Consider the following 22,549-nt stretch of genomic DNA (forward strand, 5'->3'; position numbering starts at 1 on the left):
CATTCTGGAGAACCATCCCCATCCCCACAAAGGAGCAGACATAAGGGTTCCAAGTGGGGTCTGCCTCAGTTTGGAGAATTTATAAGAGTCTCCTTCCAGTAGGGGAAGAAGGGGATGACCCCACTTAAGCACAGAGTGATTCGAGACATGAGGAAGTTAATTTCCAGTCCCTGGAGCTCTGTCAGTTCATCTTAGAGTGCAAACCCAAGTTTCACTTGGAGACACATTTGAGCCTATGCAGGGTTTAGGGAAACCTGGACTCTCTTGATCTTTGACTTGGACCAGCAATGGAGTGAAGCAATCAGATAGCTAGGGAAAACAATTTAAGGAGGAATTCACTCTCAGTTTCAAACGGGATGCTCAAGCACACCCACGAGTGAGTGCCTCCTTAAATTTTGTGCCTTATGCTCCACACCAACCTCTTGCCTAGTCCTACTCAGCTTTGACTAGTCCCTCCCCACCCTCCCATGGGCAGCACTTCCAGTGGCAGACCAGACTTCGCTGCTATGTCACTGTGGTCTCTACTCAACACCCCAGTCTGGGGTCCTGGCTCTGTCCTCCTCATTCTGGTCCTCCTGCTTAGACTAAGTGTGCAGGCCTGGCATAAGTTGTATCTTTGGGACCTCCAATGCTGCTCCACGGATTTGACTGGGAAGATAGCAGTGGTGACTGGGGCCAACAGTGGTGAGTGCTCCTCCTGCCCTGTCACTTCACTAAGGGCCTCAGCCTCCAACAGCCCCAACAGGGAGGGCAGGGAGGAGGACCAGCACCCACCGTCAGAACATTTGTCTCCCCCCGCACCCCCCCCCCCACCACGTTGCCCTTTAGTCACTCCCCAGACTAGCATACTCTGAAGCTGCCCTCCCACAGGCATCGGGAAGGCTGTATCCCAGGAGCTGGCCCGCCGCGGGGCACGTGTGATCCTGGCCTGCCGTAGCCGGGTGCGTGGACAGCGAGCCCTGGCCGAGATACAAGCGGCGTCAAAGAGCAACCGTCTCCTGCTTGGTGAGGTGGACCTGAGCTCTATGAACTCCGTCCGAAGCTTCGCTCAGCGGCTTCTGCAGGAGTATCATGAGATACATCTCCTGGTTAACAATGCTGCAGTCTGTGGTATGTGCCTTGACTGCTTCCCCTAAGCACATTTCAGGAACCTCCTTTCTAGCTCAGGGGCCCCAAAACAGGCATCCTCCAAGCCTAACCTGTACAGACCATGGAAACACTGTAATTCAGACACTATCCTAAAAAGTCTACCTTAAGTTATAGCCTCAAACTTCATCGCCCCCATCTCAACACATCCATGCTCCTGTGGCATTTCTACTGAACCCAATATGTCCTCCCCAGACTTTGTCTCCCTCAGGGTCCTCACCCCATCACCCACCACCTATGTTTTCATCTTCTCCCAGGATTCCCCACTACACTTACCCCAGAGGGCCTTGATCTCACCTTTGCCACCAACTACACTGGACCCTTTCTGCTCACAAATCTGCTCCAAGGTAAGGAAGGAGGGGTGCTTACCTTCTGTGCCACCCCCACTTTTCCATTCCCCCGGCATTTTTGTGCTTACTGTCTCCCGTGGTCATCTCCTTTCCCTTGGCACCCAGATGCTTGCTGAGCAATGACCCAGCATATTTTTGCTGTACACAGCAGGGAACCCACCTGGCAACAGTCAGGATTAGGAGGCTGGTAATGGAATCAGCCAGCCCCAGATACAACCAGCAAGAGGATGTAAGATCTACATCCCACCTCTCTTTCCCCCAGCTCTGAGTTCTAGCCAGACTAGTAGAGTCAGTCATCTCAACAAAAGCTTCTTGAGGGTGGTATTAGGCTACTAGAATTAAGGAGGTTTGTATTCTTCCTAGGGAGTGGAGGGATTGGGTGACAGGCACATTCTCCCTAACATTTTCTTTGGCTTGTCTAATAGCCTCTTTAAAAGAAAATTAATTTTTTGGTCAGGTATGACATGTCCAAAGTACAAAAGGGTATGCAGTAGAAAAAAAAAAGACAGAAAGAAAGAAAGAAAAAGTCTCCTCCTCTCTTGGAAAATCAGCTACCCGTTCCCCTCCTGGGAGGCAACTACTATTGCTAGGTCTCATGTACCCTTTAGTGGGTGATTAAATTAGCCCCAACTGGAAAGTGAACAAAGAGCAAGGCCAAACCCTATGCATTTGTAAGTATAAATATTTCCCCCCCCTTTCCAAAAATTATAACATGCTACAATACCCTGTCTGTACCTTGCTTAGTAATAGTTTCTTAAACTGCCTTCTCTCCCATCTTCCCTTCTCTAATCTATTCTCCCTTCTGCCACTTCTAAGAAATCACCTTTCATCATATCACTTTCTTGCTTCAAATCCTTTGAAGGAACTCTGTACTTTATATAATAAACTAAACTGCTTCTCTCTCCTTAAAAGACCCTCTGCAGGCTGAGAGTCTCACCTTTGCCTTTCCCAAACCCACACCCTTGTCTCCAGCCAGACAATCTGTATCTCTTGGGCCACACTCTGTTTTTTAATTCTGGCTGTGCTTTTGCACATGTATTTCCCTCTATCTGGAATACGCTTTCCCATCTCTTTAGCCTGTCTAACTTAATTCAGCTGCCAACACTCAGCACAGATATCACTCGTGCTGTGGATCCTGTCCTGACACCTCTGCCTCCCCCAGCCGTCCCCATTTACAGGACTCCCTTAGTCCCTGTACACATCTCTGTTCCTGCACTGCATGAAGATCAGTCTCCAACTAGGCTGTGAGCCCCTTTGGTCTTCATGTCACTATGTCTGCAAGTTTGGAGTTCACTGTCCTCTTTAAGAATAATCTTGTCTCCAACAAATTTTGGCTAAATACCTCCTGCTCTAGTTTTCATTTGTGATTCTTCATTTAAATGGGGGGCTCAAAATAGTTTTAGCATTTTGAAACAATAAGTAAACTCATATGTGACAACTACAATTTTTTTTTCAATAATTTTATTTATTTATTTATTTTGGCTGCTTTGGGTCTTCGTTGCTATGCACAGGCCTTCTCTAGTTGTGGTGAGAGGGGGCTACTCTTCGTTGCAATGCATGGTCTTCTCAGTGCGGTGGCTTCTCTTTGTTGCGGAGCACTGGCTCTAGGTGCGCGGGCTTCAGTAGTTGTGGCACACAGGCTCAGTAGTTGTGGCTCGCGGGCTCTAGGGCATAGGCTCAGTAGTTGTGGCGCATGGGCTTAGTTGCTCTGCAGCATGTGGGCTCTTCCTGGACCAGGGCTCAAACCCATGTCCTCTGCATTGGCAGGTGGATTCTTAACCACTTCACCACCAGGGAAGTCCTACAACTTTTGATACCTTATATAATCCAGACTTTTTTCTGTATAGTTAGGAACTCTTTTTTTTTTTTAATTTACTTGTACCTGTTCTATTGATAGTAATTTTACTTTCACTCTTTTGGAAGATAGTTAAAATTTTAAAAAACCCACACCTTCCCAAGTATTTCTGCACACATTTCTTTTCCCCCTAAACCTAGCACCCATATGTCCTTAGCACCTAGCGTGGTGTCTGCCATAATACAGGGTCCTAGTGAATAACTGTGGAATGAATAAGTAAAAGAATGAATGTATGAATGTGTGAAAGACAGTTTTCACAGCATTTCGAGCCTCTCCTTCCCCTTCTTAGCCATCAGCAAGATAAAAATATAAACAAGGATTAATTAAATTAGCTCCAGCTGGCAAGTGAAAGAAAAGGCAAAACTCCACTTTTACTTTAGGCAAAAAAAAAACAACCCACTATAATAAAACAAGAGGAAGAGCATTAGGAAAACAGCTAATAAAAATGAAGTCTTAGTTCACATTATGCTGTGCCTCTCCTGGGCGCCTGCCTGGGGACCCACTGACTCTCTCCTGAAAGCCTGGGATGGTCCCTGTCCTCCTGGAGTCTCATGGAGAAGCAGGTTGGGGAGTGGGCATGGGAATTTACTCTAGTACTTGGATTGAAGGTGTGTGGTCCTCTCTCTACCCAGGGGCCCTTCAGCGGGCAGGGTCAGCCCGGGTAGTGAATGTGTCTTCCTTCCGGCAAGCACATGGGTACATTGATGAGGAACATCTGATAGGGGCTGGTAGACCTTTGACCTTCAACCAGAACTATGACTGCAGCAAACTTCTTTTGGCCTCATTCACTGGGAAGCTTGCCCAGAGACTGCAAGGGACAGGTAACTGCCTCTGACACCCCCTACTCCTCCACTCCCAACACTACCTCCCAACACTTCCCATCTCATTCCAATATATTCTGGCCATATAATACTCCCAATATCCCCCAAGCCAGCTGTTAATATCCTCCATTTATCATCTGTGCACCCTATGTTTCTCTCAACCCCATCTTCATATCTCCCTTCGTCCTTTTCCAACTCTCTCATCACCTACAACTTCCCTCTCCTCCAACATCATCCATCATGTTCCCCCTCAAGATCACCCAACACTTTCAAATACTTATGTCTCCTTACTGGCTCAGATATCACCGTTCATGTAAGTTACTAAACACTGACTTCCCTGGTACCACCCCCAGGTCTCTTGTCACCTCTACCCGACAGATCTGAAAGGATCCTCCTCCCCTCATTGCACATTGCAGAACGACACTTAACCCTTTCTTCCCAACATCCTCCTCTCACTTCACTTTGTACTGCATGTGTCTCACCCTCTCAGGTGTGACTGTGAACTCTGTGGACCCAGGTGTTGTATACACGAAGATCATGAGGCATTTCTCTTGGCCATATCACTTCCTCTTCTGGCTCCTCAGCTTCTTCTTTAAGGTGGGTAGTGGAGGGTGGGGCAGGGCTCTGCTGCTGAGTGTCCTTTACTCCTCTTCTTCCCCCGTGTCTCTACAGGATAGCAAACAAGGTGCAATCCCAGTCCTCTACCTGTGCTTGGCAAAGGAGCTGGATGGCATTTCTGGAAAACATTTTAACAGTTCCTGTGTGATAACTCTTCCCCCTGAAGCTGCTCGGGATTGTCACGTGGCCCAAAGCCTCTGGAATACCTCAGTCCGACTAACAAACCTAGACAAGGTGGACTGATCTTCTGTGACCCCTGCCCTAACTAGCCACCCTCTCCTTGACTCCCAGCCCTTACTCTGATTATGCCTTCTGTTTGCTGGCTCCAAGGATCAATCTCTTTGTCCAGTATAGTGACCACTTGCTCTTCCTGTTGGTTCAGGGGCGTGAGAGCTCAGATCAGGCAGGGGACAGTTTCAGCTTCTACTTTACTGCTAGTACTTTGATAGAAGTGTTCATGTCTTGGGCACTAGGATCTCCAAACCTACCGAGTCCCATGTTGTGGTAATGGGGAGTAAGACTCCTTTTGGCGGGTATTAGATGTACCAGTAAGAGGGGAAACTTCTACCTGTGCCTCTTGTTTCCTGGCCTTGGGGGAGACGGTACCACATAGTGTCCTCTGGATTAAGGCATATGCCACATCCTGTAGGAGAGCATCCCAACTTCATAGGGTGTTGTCTCCCAGCTGGTACTGTAACTGAGCCTACAGGTAACCATTCCACCTTTCTGTCAACCAGCTGCTCCTGGGTGCTGAGTCATGCAATAAGGTCAGTGAATTCTGAGAGTGAGAGTGCATTGCTTCTTTTAAATCTACATAAAGTTTGGAATCAGCTTTTCAACTTTCACATACACAAACCTTGTTGGGATTGCACTACATCTACTTGGGAGGATTGAAGTCTTCACGATAATGAGTTCTAAACATGAGCAAAGTGTACTTTTGTCTATTTAAATCTTCTTAATATCTTTATAAAATTTTGAATAATTTTACCCATAAAGATCTTGCACAAGTTTTATTATATTTAATTCCAGATACCTTACTTTTTATGCTATTGCAAATGGTATTTTAAAATTTGTATGTTAATCATACATCAAGCAACTTTATTAAGTTATCTAATTCTGACAAGTTATCTGTAGACTTTTGGTTTTTCCACATAGAAAATCACACCATCTGGGAATAATATTTATTTCTTCTCTTTCAACTATTATAAATTTTATTTCTTTTCCTAGACCTTAATTGATTTTCTAGTATTAAACCAAACTTGCATTTAAACCAACTTTGTCAGAGTGTTAATTTTGTATACGTGGCTAAATTTAGTATACTCATGTTTTTGCTTGGAACTGTTTATTCATAAATGAGATTGGCCTGTACTGTACTTTTCCTTACTTATATTGCTATTGTCTGGTTTTGCTGTCATGGATAGATTCATTTTATAAAACAAATTGGGAATTTGTGTTAGTCTAGGGACATTATACGAGAAACAGATGCCAATTAATTGAGGATTAAAGGTACAAGAAACTTGCTAGGGCAAATGGCTGTGAGAGAAAGTGGGGAAGAGGCAGGGAGATCCACCAGACTGTGATACAAGTCTGACCCTGAATAAAGGAGAGAAGGTTGGTTGGGAGCATCTTAGAGTGCAGTGGGATGATTTTTCCTTTTTTTTGGCTGCACTGTGCACAGGATCTTACTTCTCCAACCAGGAATCAAACCTGCAGCCCCTACAGTGGAAGCATGGAGTCTTAACCACTGGACACAGGGAAGTCCCGATTTTTCCATTTTTAAACTCCCTCTCTAATATACAATCTACTTCTGTTCTAAAAATTTTAAGTCCCTGCATATTTATTTAACAGCTTTAATCAATATCTTTATTCTTCTTTCAAACAATACATAGAGCTTAGAGTTCTTTAACATTAATCATTCTCTTTGAATTCATATGCTTTTGTAACCCAATATTTTAATTACATTGTTATTTCATTAATTTCACAAATCAGATATTTTGTTATTTTAAATAGTTGATATTTGTATGGATTTACCCATACGTTTAGTATTTTCTTTGCTCACTCTTCCTTCTTGTGTCTCAGATCTTCCATCTGGGATTATTTTCCTTCTACCCTGAAGTACATCCTTTAGAAGTTCCTTTCATGAGGATTTGCGGTAGACAGAATTCTAAGATGGCTCCCAAGATCCCTACCCACTGTGTACACATTCTCTATAATCTCTTCCCCCTGGGTGTGAGCAGATCTCATGAACATGATAGAATTTTACTTCTGTGATTATGTTATATATTGGGTTAATGGGATTTGCTGATGTAATTAAAGTCTATAACCATTTGGCTTTGTGTGCGTGTGACTGAACAATATTTATTCGTCTACCATACTCATACTTTTCTTCACATCTTTCTATATTTGAGTTCCTCAAAGCTTTCCATGGTCTGTGTCATTCATTAATTTATTCATTAAATGATCTTAAATTTAATGAACTTAATTTATTAAATGAATAAATTAATGGAGTATCAACTGATCCAGGCATTGTTCTACAGTAATGAGTAGAACAGATAAACATCCATGAATTCAAGAAGTGTATATTCTAGTGGAGTAAGGGAGATAATAAAAATATATGGTAAAATTACATAGCACTCATATGATGCTATGGACACAAGTGAAGCAAGAAAGGAAAGGAGTGCCATGATGAGGGGCCCAGTTTGAAATTTTAGATAGGTTGGTGAGTTAAAGACTCAAGTAACCAATTGGCTTTGAGATAATCAAAGGGGAGGTTATTTTGGGTGGATCTGGCCTAATCAGGTGAGCCCTTTAAAAGGGTTCAGATAGAAGTCAGAGAGATTCTCCTGTTTATCATGAAGAAGCAAACTGCCACATTGTGGAGAAGGCCACGTGGACTCTAGTAGTTGAGTCTTCGGTTCTACGGTTGCAAGGAGCTGAATTTTGCCAATAACCAGTGAGCTTAGAAGAGGACCTGGAGCTCAGATGAGATTGCAGACCTGGATGACACCTTGATTTCGGCCTGGTGAGATCCTGAGCAGAGGACCCAGCTAACCTGTACCCAGACTCATTAGAAACTGTGAGATAATACATGTTTTCTTTTAAGCCAATGAGTTTGTAATAATTTGTTATGCAGCAGTAGACTACTAATACAGGATTTAGTGATAGCAAACTTCTTCAGTGTTGTTTGAAATGTCTTTATTGTACCTTCATTGTTTTTAAACTTCAATAGAAGTACAGTTGATTTAAAATGTTTCAGGTGTATGGGCTTCCCTGGTGGCGCAGTGGTTAAGAATCCTCCTGCCAATGCAGGGGACAGAGGTTCGAGCCCTGGTCCGGGAGGATCCCACATGCCGCGGAGCAACTAAGCCCGTGCGCCACAACTACTCAGCCTGTGCTCTAGAGCCCGCGAGCCACAACTACTGAGCCCACGCGCTGCAACTACTGAAGCCCACATGCCTAGAGCCTGTGCTCCGCAACAAGAGAAGCCACCGCAATGAGAAGCCCGCACACAGCAACGAAGACTCAACCCAGCCATAAATAAATAAATAAAGTGAACTGGGACATACCTTCGATGTTGGTACATTTCAAATTCCATTTTCCCCTCACCTTTCCCCAAATAACCAGTTAAGGAATTTAGCGTTTTTCCTATGTATGGGAAGATGCAAGAGTCTGGGCTCACTGAAATCATTTCTTTGATATGCACCACACCTATCTTAGCCTGTATCCTGTATTTTCACATCCTGAGTGTCCTCAGGGCTCACCATAGGGAGTGGCTGCAGTCTGATGGCTGCTAGATGGCAGGTATTCTTCTTCCTGAGTTTCCTCAGGGTTCACCAGCTCAAGTTGGAGGGCTGCAATCGCCGATGACTGATCCTCTCCTCTTGGTCGGGAATCTGACCAATATTTGGGAGACATTTCACGATCAAATTTTGTCCCACGGTGCTGGGAGGCTCATCCCAGGTCAGGCAAAGATTCTTGATATGCCACTCCAGGTGCTAATTTTTGGATTAGGCCCTATTGATAATTAAAGATTCTCTGGATCCTCTAATTATGATCCAGGAGACATTTTCCCTTGTTGCTTCTTCCCATACCTAGAATCATATTATTACAATTATTTTATGTTATAAAAGTGATTTATTTTCTTAAGATGTTTAGCCATAGAAGTTTTGTTTTGAGGCCTGGTTACACACTGGGTACTGCAAGAGACAACAATCTTGTAAAATAGGATATAAGTAATGCAGCTAGTAGCAATGACAAAGACATAGTGCTGCAGGGAGACACAAAGCACAAACAGTTTGGAAATAAAGAACAAATTCAAACAATGATTAACATAATATCAAGTCCACAGGACAGCCTGCTGGAGACAAAAAATTCTGGCAGGATCAGGTAGAGAGAAAAAGATAAACGTTTCGTCTTTGTTTACAAAGGCATACTTTATCAACCTGTTGTAGGTCATCGCATAAGAGAAAAGGTTTTTCTGAAAAACAAAGATTAAAGTCAGTATATTTCCCAAAGTCATAAATCATATCTGCCATGTTTTCAGTCTCATGTAATTAATTCCCATTGATCTGGATGAAATAATCAGGTTTCCCATTAGTTTTGTCATATGTTACCCAGTCCAGTGATATTATCTAAAGGCTATCAGAAACTTATATTTCTTAAAAAATTCCTTTTTATCAGTCTTCTTGAAGATCTTCATTTTGTAAAAGCATCAGGACAAAACTTAAAAATAGCATGGTTAAAGATTTGAGTACAATGTAATTAGCAGGAAACGTGGATATAACATTTTAGAATAACTAGTATTATGATTGATAACATATCAGGACATAGCAGATATTAGGGATTCCATATAAATTTTGGAATATCTATAAAAATGACATTTATGCATACACCATAACCTAAGGTTCATCTCCAATCACTTGACAATGTTTTTGAAGTAATTTAACATACCAAATAAAATTAGTTTGACATCTCTCTCTGAGATGTCTCAGAGATGTTCTTTTGAAGTATCTCAGAGTCAACTGGAGGCTAAAAAGCTTTATTCAGATTTTGATATTTAGGAAGTTTGTTAAAAATATCAAAAAGGGGGCTTCCCTGGTGGTGCAGTGGTTGAGAGTCCGCCTGCCGATGCAGGGGACACGGGTTCGTGCCCCGGTCCGTGGAGATCCCACATGCCGCGGAGCGGCTAGGCCCGTAAGCCATGGCCGCTGAGCCTGCGCTCCACAACAGGAGAGGCCACAACAGTAAGAGGCCCGCGTACCGCAAAAAAAAAAAAAAAAAAAAGATACACAAAAATATCAGAAAGGTTTTAAAACACAACAGGATCATAGGTCACTGAGAAACAGTACTTATTCATTTAACCAAAGTCACAAAACGATTAAAAGAAAACAAATACGGATCACCTAAGGGCACAGAAACTTATATAATCTGTTATCAAAAGGAGCACTTCTAACAGAGAGAGAGAGAGATCAAATTCCAGTCTTGTATTAGCTTACTTAACAAAATCCACCTACTTAGGTAACTTAATTGAAATTTAGTTAATCCTGGCCATGTATAAAACTTTCTCAGTAAAATGTAATTCCATTCCTCATACCTTCTTAACTGAAAACACACATTCTACCATTTTGAAATGTTTCATTATTTTCAGTAGCTTTAATTATATATTTAAATTAGAGTCCCCGACTCTTAAAAACCTTAATTTCCAATGACAACCAAGAGGCAAGTAATAGTTACCAAAATCTGGAGAAACTATTTTAGATGATTTTTAAGACATAATTATTCTTATAGCTTACCTAAAAGATCTTATTTCATTTATATTTACTTTAATTTCATCATATCAAGTTATTTTTCTTGCTGACAAATTTGCAACAGATGTAACAAGATTTCATTTAACTTTTATTAAACCTAGGTGCAGTGAAAGTACTATATATAATGCTGATGGCTCTAAAGACATGTCTGTATTAATTAGATCAACAAACTTAAACATTAATACCAGGTATTAATTTCATACTAAGTATTTCCCAGTTCACGTGAACCTGAAACTCATTTAGCTTAATTTCTCTTGTATTTAGAATTGTTTGGTTTGTAAGCACTTACTTTTCTTTAAGCCAATTAAATAGGGCTCATTTACAGATTAACCTCAGCAGTGTTATCCAAAGACAGAAACACATACAAACACACAAACGAACAGAGAGACATCATAGTTCTCATTTCAAAAGTTCAGCCCTGAGTCAGGTACAGCAATGTAAAACCCATAGGTTTACAAAAGAGGTTGCATTAAAGTTGGGTTTCTGGCAGACGGAACAAATCAAGCTCACTTGTCTAGCTGGCTAAACCCTTTCTACTAATATTTATGGAAAACAAGTCAAGTTCTAAATTACTGTACCCTCTTTTTCAAAATTTGCATTTTAAAAAGATGGCAGAGATAAGGGTTTTTGAGAAAACCAGATAGGACACTTGTATATAGGCAAGATACAGGCAAGTTTCTCCTAGGATGACTTTGTTTCCCCTTTGTTTAATATTTACAAGCCTCTTAAGATCACCCATATTTATTAGAAAATCTATCAACTTGTTCCCCACTGTCAATGTTACCTGGGGCTCCTGTGGGGAAATCAGAATAGCAAGCCTCAAGTCCAAGGGAGTGTCCTGGCCTCTTACAAGATATTGGGACAAGGGAAATTGCCCTGCTGCAGAAGTGGCTCCCAGTCCAAATTGGGTGCCCTGTCGGGTCTTAGATGGTGATACTAAACCAGGTTCCTGTGTCCCGGGTGTTACCACAGAAACTTCTGTATGATCCCCTTGGGTAGGGGAAACAGGAGGCAGTGAATATGTTGGTGGCATGGTGGGGGGGCAGTTGGAACAACTGCTGGTTCATCCTGCTTGGCCACTGGGGGAGCTGGATAGGCTGGACGGGGGTTTAAGTTTTGAAATAACATGTCCCCACTCTCATTTTTTTCTCTTCCCTTGTAGAACAGGTTTTCCCTTGGGTTTTCTTTCAGACTGCTGCACCATAAGGTGGCAGCCCTCTGACTCCTTTTCCCCCTGATGCAATAGCATAAATGCTGCTACATATGGAATCTCATCTCTTTTCCCTGTTCTTTTGCAGAACATTTCTAACTGCGAGATTGTATAATAATTGAGTGAGCCATTCAGGGGCCATCGTTCTTCTGATCCTAACATATATTGGGTCCACACCCTATTACAATAGTACATCATGTCTTTCTTAGTCATAGGCTCACGGCTATGTTTTGCCCATTTATATAATATATTCCCCAAAGGGCTCTCCTTTAGGATAGATGGAGTATTTTCCACTTTTAAAAGTTTGATGACACCAAGACACAGAAGACGCCAACAAATTCCAACACAAAAGGTACAAATTCTAGCATCGATGCACACAAAACCAAGACAAAACCAACGAACTAGTTCCCAGATCGGGTAGACTTACCCTACAAAACCAATGAACTAGTTCCCAGGGAACCAGTTCCCAGAATCGGGCAGAGTCTAACAACAATTCCCCCCTCCAGCAGGGTACCTCAACCAGATTGGCTTGTCCTGTAAAGGAAAAGCCCAGATTGAGGGGGGAATATGTTCCTGGCGTGCACGCCGGAGCGACTTTCCCTCCAAATCGAATCGAGTCCGTTGACTCGCAGCACCAAATTGAAGTTTGTCGGTTCCTTGCTTCAATTGCCAAGTGCTGGGATAACCAGTGCCGCTTCAGGGAATTTTGAAGGGAAGATCCTCAGGACAAATGGTCCTGGCAGCTGCTAGGGCCTTGCCTCAATATTCCCTGACCGGGGCTGGCTAGACACGAGCAAGGCTCCTGGTTGGCTCGCTAAATTTGTTGCCGAGTCCAAGCTCACTCTGCTCTCCGCACGACAGGCCAATGAATCGAAGACGAGGTGTTGAGGTAAGGAATACGACTTTATTCGGAAAGCTGGCAGACCGGGAAGATGGCAGACTAGTCTCCGATAAACCATCTTATCTGGGTCTGGATGCCAGTTTCTTTTATAGAATCAGAGAGGGAGAGGCAGTGAGGAAGTAAAGTAAAAGGGCCATTAGTCTTGCAAAACATCTCCTGGAATGACCAGCCTCAGTGAGGTGATGTGTTAATTTCTTTTTTCTTGCAGCCATTCACAGGTGGGCAGGGTTTCCTGAGGCAGGTCATTATGCATGATTATAATAACAAAAGCAACGAAAATCAAAGGTTAAAGTCAAAGAAACAGATCCAATGTGGAGTCCGATTTAGCTCTTCCCTGTCACACACTTAAAAAATGAGATGAAGTGGGATTCCCTCCTTTTTAAAAATGTTTTTAGAGCTACTAAAAAACTTGCATTTACACAATAGTTGGTAAAAATATTCCTCTGGATTGTACAAGAAGGGAGACAGGGACCACTGATAGGACCGGGTGTTTGATATTAATCAGACTTGGCTTCTTTCTTTCCTGCTTCATCAGAGGCTGGCCTCTCCTCATTTTTATTTTCTCCGTTTTCTGCAGGTAAGTCTTCTTTAGTCTCTTGGTGAGCCACTTCAGCCTGTTTTCCCTTTGCTCCCTTTTCCCCTTTGTTTGCACATTTTTGCCTGAAGATTTATCCTTTCCTTCCACCTTTTTGGCTTCATTTCCACTTTTGCAGAAGCTGTTTTAGCCAACAGCATCGCTGGTCTCCTCTTGGGCTCCTCCTTCTCCGCCACTCGGAGGAGCTGACCTTCCTCTTGGACAGACACCATGGCAGCGGGGCGGGCGCGTGCTGGGTGCCTGCGGGCCACAGCATGCCACGAATCTTCACGAAGCTGGGTTGCCTGGCTGTGATGCCAAAATCTTGGCTTTCTGTGCACCAATGCCGAAAAGAAATACGGAGATGGAGTTTTGAAGGAGAAAAAGTAGCTTTATTCTTTGCTAGGCAAAAGGGGGAACACAGCAGGCTAGAGTCTCAAGAACTGTGCCCCCGCCCCGCCACTGGGAAAGGTTTTTATAGCTTGGGGCTCGTGGTCTGGGATAGGTGATAAGGCTCAAAGTAATTAAGGTCTTGCATTTCTTTTCTTCTGCAAATTTATGGCCAAAGCTAGCATCAGGCAGCTGAGCAACCGGATCTGGTGTCCCTGAAGTTCTCAGCTGTGACCTTCTTTCGGAAATGAAGAGTGCTGCAAGGGTGTGTAGGAGAAGAAATGCCAGGTGCAAAGGGTAATTCATATGGGGGTCAGAGAGTAATTGGCTTTGCTAAGGACAAGTCTAGCTACACGTGTTTATGAGTAGTAACAGCTAAAGAATAACCAAGATTGCTTAACACTTTCAGGCCTGGTTATGCTGTTTCCCCAACCTGTTCATTGTTTACTTATTTTCCTTGTTTATCCAAAAAGAAAAGTCTCATTTCTATTTTTACTGCAACAAATACCCCACTGCTAGTTCATTCCCTCCACATCAATGAAGGAAGGGAAATGGGCCTTGCATTCTTGTCTGGCTGAGGATAAACTTCAGTTTTGCTCCATTTGACAAGCACCAGCTATCCAGCCCAGGGGCCCATCTATCTCCTACTTCAGCCGCTGCCACTTCTGCCACCCATGTTTTCTTTTTTTTTAATTAAAAAATGCCAAAGTCCATTACGTAAATTTGCATAAGGGCATGAGAATGCCTGAATCCCCATATGATGGATAATACTGAATAGCAGCAAATTTTTATTTTTTCCTTAAGCTACCTGACGAAGGATGGTTTACTAGTATTGTTTTAATTAACAGCTTAGCACTCAGAAGCGTAGCCACCCTCTGGGGGTGCCCTTTGCTTAACGCAAAGGAATCCTCAGGCTCCTCTCTGGGCTGTCTACCCTCTGCCTGCAGAGGTCGCTGGCCACCGCTCGCCTCTCTCCTGTGGTCCTAATCGGCTTCCCGTGTACAGTGCGCACGCGCTTATTTCGCTCCAGGTGTCCAGCTTTGTGCCTGATCGAAGTGTTCTCGGCCGCGCTCAGCGCGCAGTATTTAACCCGGGCTGGTCTTCGGGGAAGAGTAGCGTTTTCCCCCGACCCAGAGCGCCTCTGGGCCTCAGCGGCTAGAGGGCCTGGGACGGGCCTACAGGGGTCGGGCGGCACGGCGGGCAGCCCATGCGGGCGGGGCGGGCCCCCGCTAGGGCTTGGGCGTCGGTCTTCGGTGGGGCCCGGAGCCGGGCGCGGAGCCCCTGACAGGACAGGTACGGAGGCGGCGACCCTGGAAACTGCCTCCTCCCCCACCGTGTTCGCGAGGCTCCTGGCTGTGCTCTGGGGACTCGGCGCTCGCCTAGGGCGCGGCCGGGAGCCGGGTGTGCGGGGCGGGGGTCGGCAGGGGTGGGCCGCGGCGGGGGTGGGCGCCCCCTGCGTCTGGGCTGGTCCGACCCACCTGAGCTCTTCAGCCTGCCGGTGTGGTGTGCTCCCGGGGTCGAGTGATTGCGTCTCCGAATTCCTCCGGAACTGCAAGGGTTCCCCTCCTTTCCTGGGAGCATCCAAGGCACCCCTGAACCCACTCCAAGCTACAGGTTTCCTGTGGGGCACACGGTTGAGAAGTTGTGTCAAACAGAAAAACAGGCAAACAAACAAAAAACAAAGCGGACTCAAGGTGGGGGGCCTGGATATGCGTTTGGTGTGTCAGTCTCCAATTCCTGGCGTCCGCCTTAACTGGCAGGCTCACCCTTGAGCAGTCATCTTAGCGCATCCCGACAGCTAAATCACACAGGTGACGAACTCCGGTATTTTTTAAGAGGCGGTGAAAAAAAGAAAAAAAAAAAAAGAGGCGGTGATTTAGAAACTTACTCTCACTTATTACAGTGTGGAGAGCAGCAAGCCCGTCTTGACCACTTACTAATCCAGTATGCTTAATGTACTGAGAGTCAAGGAGCTATGAGGTGGAGATTGAAGTTCTTTAGCTAATGTATGGGCGAAGCCCAAGGCCCGGGGATGTTAGCGATAGTAGTTAAGGATAACTTTTTTTTCAAAGACAGTTTGTGCTCAAATATGTTCAGAAACTTCATGGTTAAAGTTTTCTCTACTACAGAATATTTTGGAACTTTCAGTATACTACTGATATTTTTATCACGAATTTCCTACTGGAAGTATAGTATCGAGAGTTCCCCAGATTTGAACGGAAAATACTGTTTTTCTTGGGTGTTACCTCTGTTTAACATACAAAACAGTTTGGGAAATGGAGTTCCAGAATTAGAAACTCAAGGTTTGGAAGGGGCAGTGTAGGTCAGTGCTTTTTGAACTTTAATGCTACATACACAAAATCTGTTCAAGTACAGATTTTGGTTAGTTCTGTATTTTTAACAAGTTCCCGGGTGATGGTGATGCTGCCAGTCCATGGACCACACACACTTCGAGTAGCAAGGGTTTTCACTGGATTGAAAGAGACCATGTTCTGTTCCCTGCTCTCCAGAGCAAGCTGTGCTGCCTTGAATGATCACTTCCCCTGTCCAGACCTATAAAATAGGAGACTGGACTAGAAGATCTCTCAGGTTTCCTTCAGACCTAAAATGTTGTGATTCTAGTCCAGTTACCCTTGTGATAATTGAATTACATCTAAAATATCCTTGCCCTGTGGCCAGCTTGGGCTTGAACATTTCTAGTAATGGGGAATTTACTGCATGTAAGGCATCCCATTTCATCGTGGGATAGCTCAATAAGGAAGTTTTTCATATTGCTAAAATACATCTCTATAACTTCCATCCTGTTGGTCCTAGGTTATCTCTTAGAATCAAACAGAAAAAAAAGTATAATCCCTCTTTAAAAGATGACTCTTGGAAATTCCCTGGCGGTCCAGTGGTTAGGACTTGGTGCTTTCACTGCCAGGCCCTGGGTTCAGTCCCGGGTCAGGGAACTAAGATCCCACAAGCTGCGTGGCATGGTGGAAGAAAAAAAAAAAAAAGACTCTTAAAGTGTGAGATGACAGTGTTTCTACCAAGTTTTCCCCAAACTGAATTATCCTTTATTCTTCCATGACATTGTTTCAGATTTCTGTCTCATAAATTTAGTCCTTCTGTGTGGAGTGTAGTGGGGCTGTAGCTGGACTTTGAAGGATGGGTGGGGCTTGCAAAACTAGGGAAAGCATCCTAAGCAGCTGACAGTGGTCCAGAGATGACACTGCGTATGTCAGATCCAGAATTTTTTGATTCAAGTAAGAAATGGTGTGTCAGTGAAAGATTTTGGGCAAAGCAATGTTTTAGAGTGTGTAGTTGTCTTACTGTGGTGTATAATGTGGTTGGAAATGGAGAAGGAGAGAGGCAGGGAGCCAGATATGCTTCACATATCAGTAAAGAGGGCTTAGGTTGATAATAGCAATGCCTTCTATTTATGTATAACATTTTACAGATTACAGAACCTTTCACAGACAACCTTTCCTGTGAGGTAGGCAGAGCAGCTGTTACCCAGTTTATGGATGAGGCACCAAGGAGAGTAAATGATTTGCCTTAATTCTCAAAGCTGTTACATGGCAGACCAAAGTGATGACAGTGGTAATGAAAGAGAAAGGAAGAATGCAGGAGGCAATACTGAGGAAGAATTGATAAGTTGGGCCTGAATGCACATGAGGTTACAAAGGAAAAGAAGTTGTTAGGGAGGAGTCAAAATAGTTGGGAAAATCATAATACATGATCGACAACTGCCATAGGTTGTACTTGCTCGGATCTATCATTGTTAGTGGCTGTTTGGAGTTATAGGTCGGGAGGGATTGTGGTAGAGGATTCCTAGGTTGTTTAGCCTGTCTATTGGTACCGGGTGGTGTGTGGGCCTTGGGTTAGCTGTCCCATACCAAGGGAATTGAGAACTGGATCCTCAGTGTCCTCTGAGAAGGTAAATGCTGAGCAATTGACTGATTCAAATCTATCTTAGGGTCCTTGCCATCCTGGAGTCTCTGAATTTTGTTTTATATAATTTTTGTTTTGAAGTTCCAGCTAATATTAGTTGTACTTGGCTGATGGACAAATTGGCTATCCAGTCTGACCTCCCCAAGCTCCCACATATCCACTGAGGGTTTCACTGAAGCAGAGACTGGACCCTTGCCACTCTGAAGCCATGCTAAAGCTATTTTTCCAAAAGATCTGCACTTCCCCTAGAGCCTAGAGGTGTCCCCCCCACCCTGCCTCTCTTCTCTCTCTCTCTCTCTCTCTCTCATCCTTTTACCCTGGAAGCATATGAGGTTGTGATTTTTTGTCACTACCAAATTCCATAGGACCTGGAGCTGTCCCTGCACTTTTAGTTTCTTAGGCTCCTATCTGGTGAGTAAAGAGCTACATCTCTTGGGGTGTATGTGCGCCTGACTGTTGTACTTCCCCCATGGTGTCTCTGGGAAACCTGTCAGAACCAGTTTATATCCCTAGAGCCTGGTGTTGGTATAGGCTTCTATTCAACATTGAGTGTCTTCTGTGTTCAGTGCTTAGGATACTGAGATGAATAAAAATTCTGTGCCCTGGAGGAATTCACGATGGGATAAGGGAGACGATATTGTAAGTAAAATGGGATCTTGTAATAGAGATATTTCCAAAGTGTTGGGCAGAGGAGGGAATGACTAACTCCACATGGAGACATCAGGGGAAATTCAGGAAAGAGGTGATAAGTAAGTTGAGTCTTGAAGATGAAGAGAGAGACTTGGTGACGTTTGCAACATTTGCAGAGGCATAAGATAGATAGATCCAAGTGGCTGGAATCTAAGAGAACTTTGGGATCAAAGGAGAGGTGATTGATGAGATTAGATTCATAATGAGGCCAGGTTTTTAATGGCCTGTAGTTTTGTTCTAAGGTTCAATTTTGTGGGAGGAAAGCCATTGGAGGTTTTTAGGCAGGGAGGTGATGTGGTTATATTTTGGAAAGCTAATTGTGGAAATAGACTGAAAGGGGAGAATCTGGATCCAGGACATCAGGAGACTCTTGTAGTAACCTGGGCTTGGCTTCAAGCTGAATTAAGTATTAGTGGGGATGGGAAGGAGGGGATATATTGGAGGTTGTTGAGACAGAGTTCACCTGACGTAATGACTAATTAATTGGTTGTTGAGAACAAGAGAGAGGGAGTTGTTGAGGATGACTCAGTTTTCTATTTTGGATTGATGGTGGTACCAGTAGTAAAGGGGGAGTGTAGACGAGGAACATTTGCTGGGGGAAGCTTTCGTGTGTTTTGGGTCGTGTTGAATTTGGGCGTCTGTGGCGCTTAGATAGGTGGAAATGTGGGTCTGGAGTTCAGAAGAGAGTGTGTGTCTAGGGGTGGTAGATGTAAGTGGTAGTTGATGCAGTTGGAATGGATGAGCCTAGCCATGCTTATAGAAGACTGAAGATAACAGAGGAGACGACAGGGATTGGTGGGCAAGGTGAGAGAGAATGTTGTCCAGGGAGCTACAGAGGAAAAAGTTGCAGGAAGAGAATCAGCAGCCTCTGTTGCTACAGCGAGGTCAAGTAGGATGAGCTTGGAAAATGTACTTTGAGATTGGGCAGTTAGGAGATTGTGGTCACCAGGGCTCTTTTATTTTTTTAGTGTGAGCAGCTGGATGGGAGCCAGGTGGATTGAAGAGTGGATGCGAAGTGAGGATAGGGAGGATGTACTCACTTTGAGTAGTTTGGGAAGGAAGGAAGGAAGGAAGATGGTGGCAGCTTGTGGAGGAGTAGCAGAGACTAGAGACAGATTTTCCTAGAATAGAAGTCTTGAGCATGGGTTATCCGATGATGTGTAAGAGCCAGTATAGAGAGGTTGCATTTGAAGGCACAAAGGAAATGAAGATTGCAGAGGAGGGTGGAGGGTTGTCTCTGAAAAGGAGACATCATTTCTTTTGAAGAGGAATGACAGAAGAAAGGAAAAGAATGTAGGAAGAAAGAGGCAATGATGGATACACCTAAATTTGCAAAGGAATTCTTATCTAATAGGTTCAATTTCCTTTCTCAGCAAGGTTATCTGCTGAGGGGTGGGGGTCCTGTTGTGGGCTCGGATAGGAACAGGGACTTGATAGTGGTAAGGGAAACTTGAAACTGTCCAGAGAGGAAAGGGAAAGAGAGCAGAGTTGAGATATGCTCCAAGAACATTGAGTACCCTCCGAACTTGAATCCTGCACTGTAGGCCTCTCTTTCCTCTTCTTCATAATAATTATGGCTGACTTTTATTGAGTGCTTCATACCAGACACTCTTCTTAGTGCTTTTCAGGCATTCTCACGTGATTCTGACAACAACTCTGTTAGAAAGGTATTGTTAGTATTTATGTTTTACAGAAGGAGAAATTGAGGCATGGAGTATTACTTACACTTAGTGGAACTTATGTCTGATGACTCTCTTACCTCTGCAGAAATGGCATTCCTTCCTTGAGGCATCAGAGAAAGGCAGAAATTTCATCCCAACTCCCAGTTTCTGGTCCTTGAGGGGCTGGAGTTTAGGGCTGCTAAGGAGGGCCAGTCTGTGGGTATGGTAGTGGCTTGGGTGAGCAGGGTGGTAGAGTCAGTGTTGCTGCTGTATTTTTACAACTACATACAGAATTCTGAAATCCTTGTGTGATTTCCCAGCAACCTGACTAGAAAGACAAGTGACTGATGATGATTTGTTAGGTACTGCAGGCTGAGACCATGTCAATTGAGATAGTGAATAAGAAAAGAGATCTTGTCTCAGTCAGCCAGAAAAAGAATATTTGCTGCCAGTTATGGGACTAGGCAGACCTATGACCTTACATAATAGCATAGATTATTAACACTCACCTTTGTTTTCCCCATTGGTGGGATAGATAGAATTTGTAGGTAAGGTGCACACCTGACTTGAGTGAAAGGGGAGAATGATGAGATGGCATGGGTGGAAGAGAAATGGACTTACCTTTTCCTGCTGCAGCCACTGGAGCATCATTTCTGTGTCCTTCCTCTTGATGTTGCCATGGATACGCCTTTGCGTGGTGACTTGAGATTGATTCCCATTATGATCAGATGATGACGTGGATTTAAAAAGAGAAAGGACAGAATGCTCTGCTTCTGGGGAGTGGCCGGTGAGCTGCCCAAATGGCAGAGCCCAGCACAGCCGAGGTGGCTGTGGCTTTGTTGGCTGCTTTGGCTTTTGCTGAAGTTGTGAAATGGTGCATCTCTCTCTTTAGAGCGCAGGCTCAGGGTTCCCTGTCTGCAGGGTCCTAGTGCCAGGGACTTGCTGGTTGATCATGGGGAGAAAGCAGCAGGAACTTCGAGTAGGCTATTAAGTAGGACTGCTGCTAGCTCTGGGAGGGTTGCAGTTCTTTTTCTTTTCAAAGAACATTTATTTATTTATTTATTGGCTGCTTTGGGTCTTTGTTGCTGCCCGTGGGCTTTCTCTAGCTGCAGCGAGTGGGGGCTCCTGTTCCGTTGTGCGGGCTTCTCATTGCGGTGGCTTCTCTTGTTGAGGAGCACAGGCTCTAGGCGTGCAGGCTTCAGTCATTGTGGCAACGGGCTTAGTTGCTCCACAGCATGTGGGATCTTCCCAGACCAGGGATCAAACCCGTGTCCCCTGCGTTGGCAGGTGGATTCTTAACCACTGCGCCACCAGGGAAGTCCCGGCTTGCAATTCTTGAGTACCAGGCTGCACTCAAGTGCTTGTTGCCTTCCTGCAGAAGTGCCTTCATTGAGGATAAGTGAGGCATATTGTGTAGCTTTCCTTCCTGGCTCTTGGAGGTCTGGGCCCTTTGGAGGTGGGCCTGGTAGTCACTGGGTATTCCTAGGGGAGGAGGATATCCTGGGAGGGGGTAGACCTGTATTCAGTTTGAGAGTGGGCTACAGAAATTTCTGGGGATAATGAAGAGCTGGAGAGGTAAAAAAAAAGTCTATTTAGGGTCTAGGTCCTATCTGTGTGAGATCTGCAAGGCAGATACTGGAGTAGGACCTAGGAATAAAAAGCTCTGTTTATCTTCTTTCGGGGTTCCTGTGCATATCTGGAATCTGGCCTTCCAAGCTTCCAGTACCTGAGCTTCTATTCCCCTCTCCTTTCCTGACTCCTGAGGGACTTATATCCACACATATCCCACTCCTACTAGTGCTTTTAGAGATGTACAACTTCACCCTAGTTATAAGAAAATCTGTATCTTGCTGATTACCTTTATGTTTCATTTTATCTCTTTGCAACCAAATCAAAATACCCCGTGCCTAATGCAGTTCAGTTCAAGTGTGTGGACCCTGCTGTCAGACTGCCTGGATTTCAGACCTCTACAGGTGGGATCAGAGAAAGCAAACAGTTGGGTTAGCCCAGGATCAAGGTTTGGTAAGGTGAGACAAGAGGAGGTCAGGGGCATAAAGGATGCTGGGGTACCAGTAAAAGCAAGGTAGAAATGGTGCAGGCTGGGTGCCAAAGAGGCTTTTCCTCCTTACTGGTTCCTCCTTAATTCCTAATAATCCACTTCTTTTCCTGTCATTTCTGAAATGTTCTCCAAGGCCACTGGTAATCTATCAGAAACAGATTTCTTTCCCTCCTCTATTTCCATTTTCCTAGAGTTTTTATTAGTATTTAATATCATTGGGGAGGAAAATGGATTAGAAATCCAGGGAGTATCTGTCTTCTGGCTGAGGTAGCATGTAACTCAGAGTTGTCCTGTGTGACATGGGGTGGGGCCCAATGGTGCTGTTGAAGGATCACCTACCTGTACAGCTAGTCAAATGTGCCCCCCTTCCTACTCACATGTGCCCTGCTGGCTATGAGACTTAGGTGAGTTGTTTGACTTCTGAGACTCAATTCTGTCACCTGTAGAATGGAAATAGTGGAATCCGTGTTGTCTGCATCACAGGTTCGTTTTGGAAGGAGATCGTGAAATACACGTGTTAGTGGTCACAGT

The 22,549-nt window shown here is 44.3% G+C and overlaps 2 protein-coding genes and 1 pseudogene across 3 annotated transcripts in view; 2 read left to right on the plus strand and 1 right to left on the minus strand.

Moving 5' to 3' along the window:
• Positions 1 to 506: 506 nt before the first annotated feature.
• On the plus strand, positions 507 to 5,033 carry LOC307196178 (retinol dehydrogenase 12-like; the record flags this gene model as incomplete). The annotated part of the gene is made up of 6 exons (XM_079940938.1): positions 507 to 684; positions 871 to 1,110; positions 1,404 to 1,493; positions 3,984 to 4,172; positions 4,663 to 4,769; positions 4,845 to 5,033. 6 exons carry the CDS (start codon positions 507 to 509, stop codon positions 5,031 to 5,033), a joined length of 993 nt encoding a protein of 330 aa, XP_079797064.1.
• An 8,013-nt stretch (positions 5,034 to 13,046) lies between these two features.
• On the minus strand, positions 13,047 to 13,559 carry LOC307195797 (non-histone chromosomal protein HMG-14-like; annotated as a pseudogene). The gene has a single exon. The product of its transcript is annotated as a non-histone chromosomal protein HMG-14-like (transcript).
• Positions 13,560 to 14,722: 1,163 nt separating this feature from the next.
• DCTN1 (dynactin subunit 1) overlaps positions 14,723 to 22,549 on the plus strand; it is a 30,366-nt gene continuing 22,539 nt past the window's right edge. The window contains exon 1 of the mRNA XM_079940495.1: positions 14,723 to 14,965. The gene's annotated coding sequence lies outside the window, so the exon portion shown is untranslated. The remainder of the gene's footprint in view (positions 14,966 to 22,549) is intronic.

The sequence above is a fragment of the Stenella coeruleoalba genome, assembly GCF_951394435.1.
Source record: "Stenella coeruleoalba genome assembly, chromosome: 13".
In the NCBI taxonomy this organism is placed as follows: domain Eukaryota; kingdom Metazoa; phylum Chordata; class Mammalia; order Artiodactyla; family Delphinidae; genus Stenella; species Stenella coeruleoalba.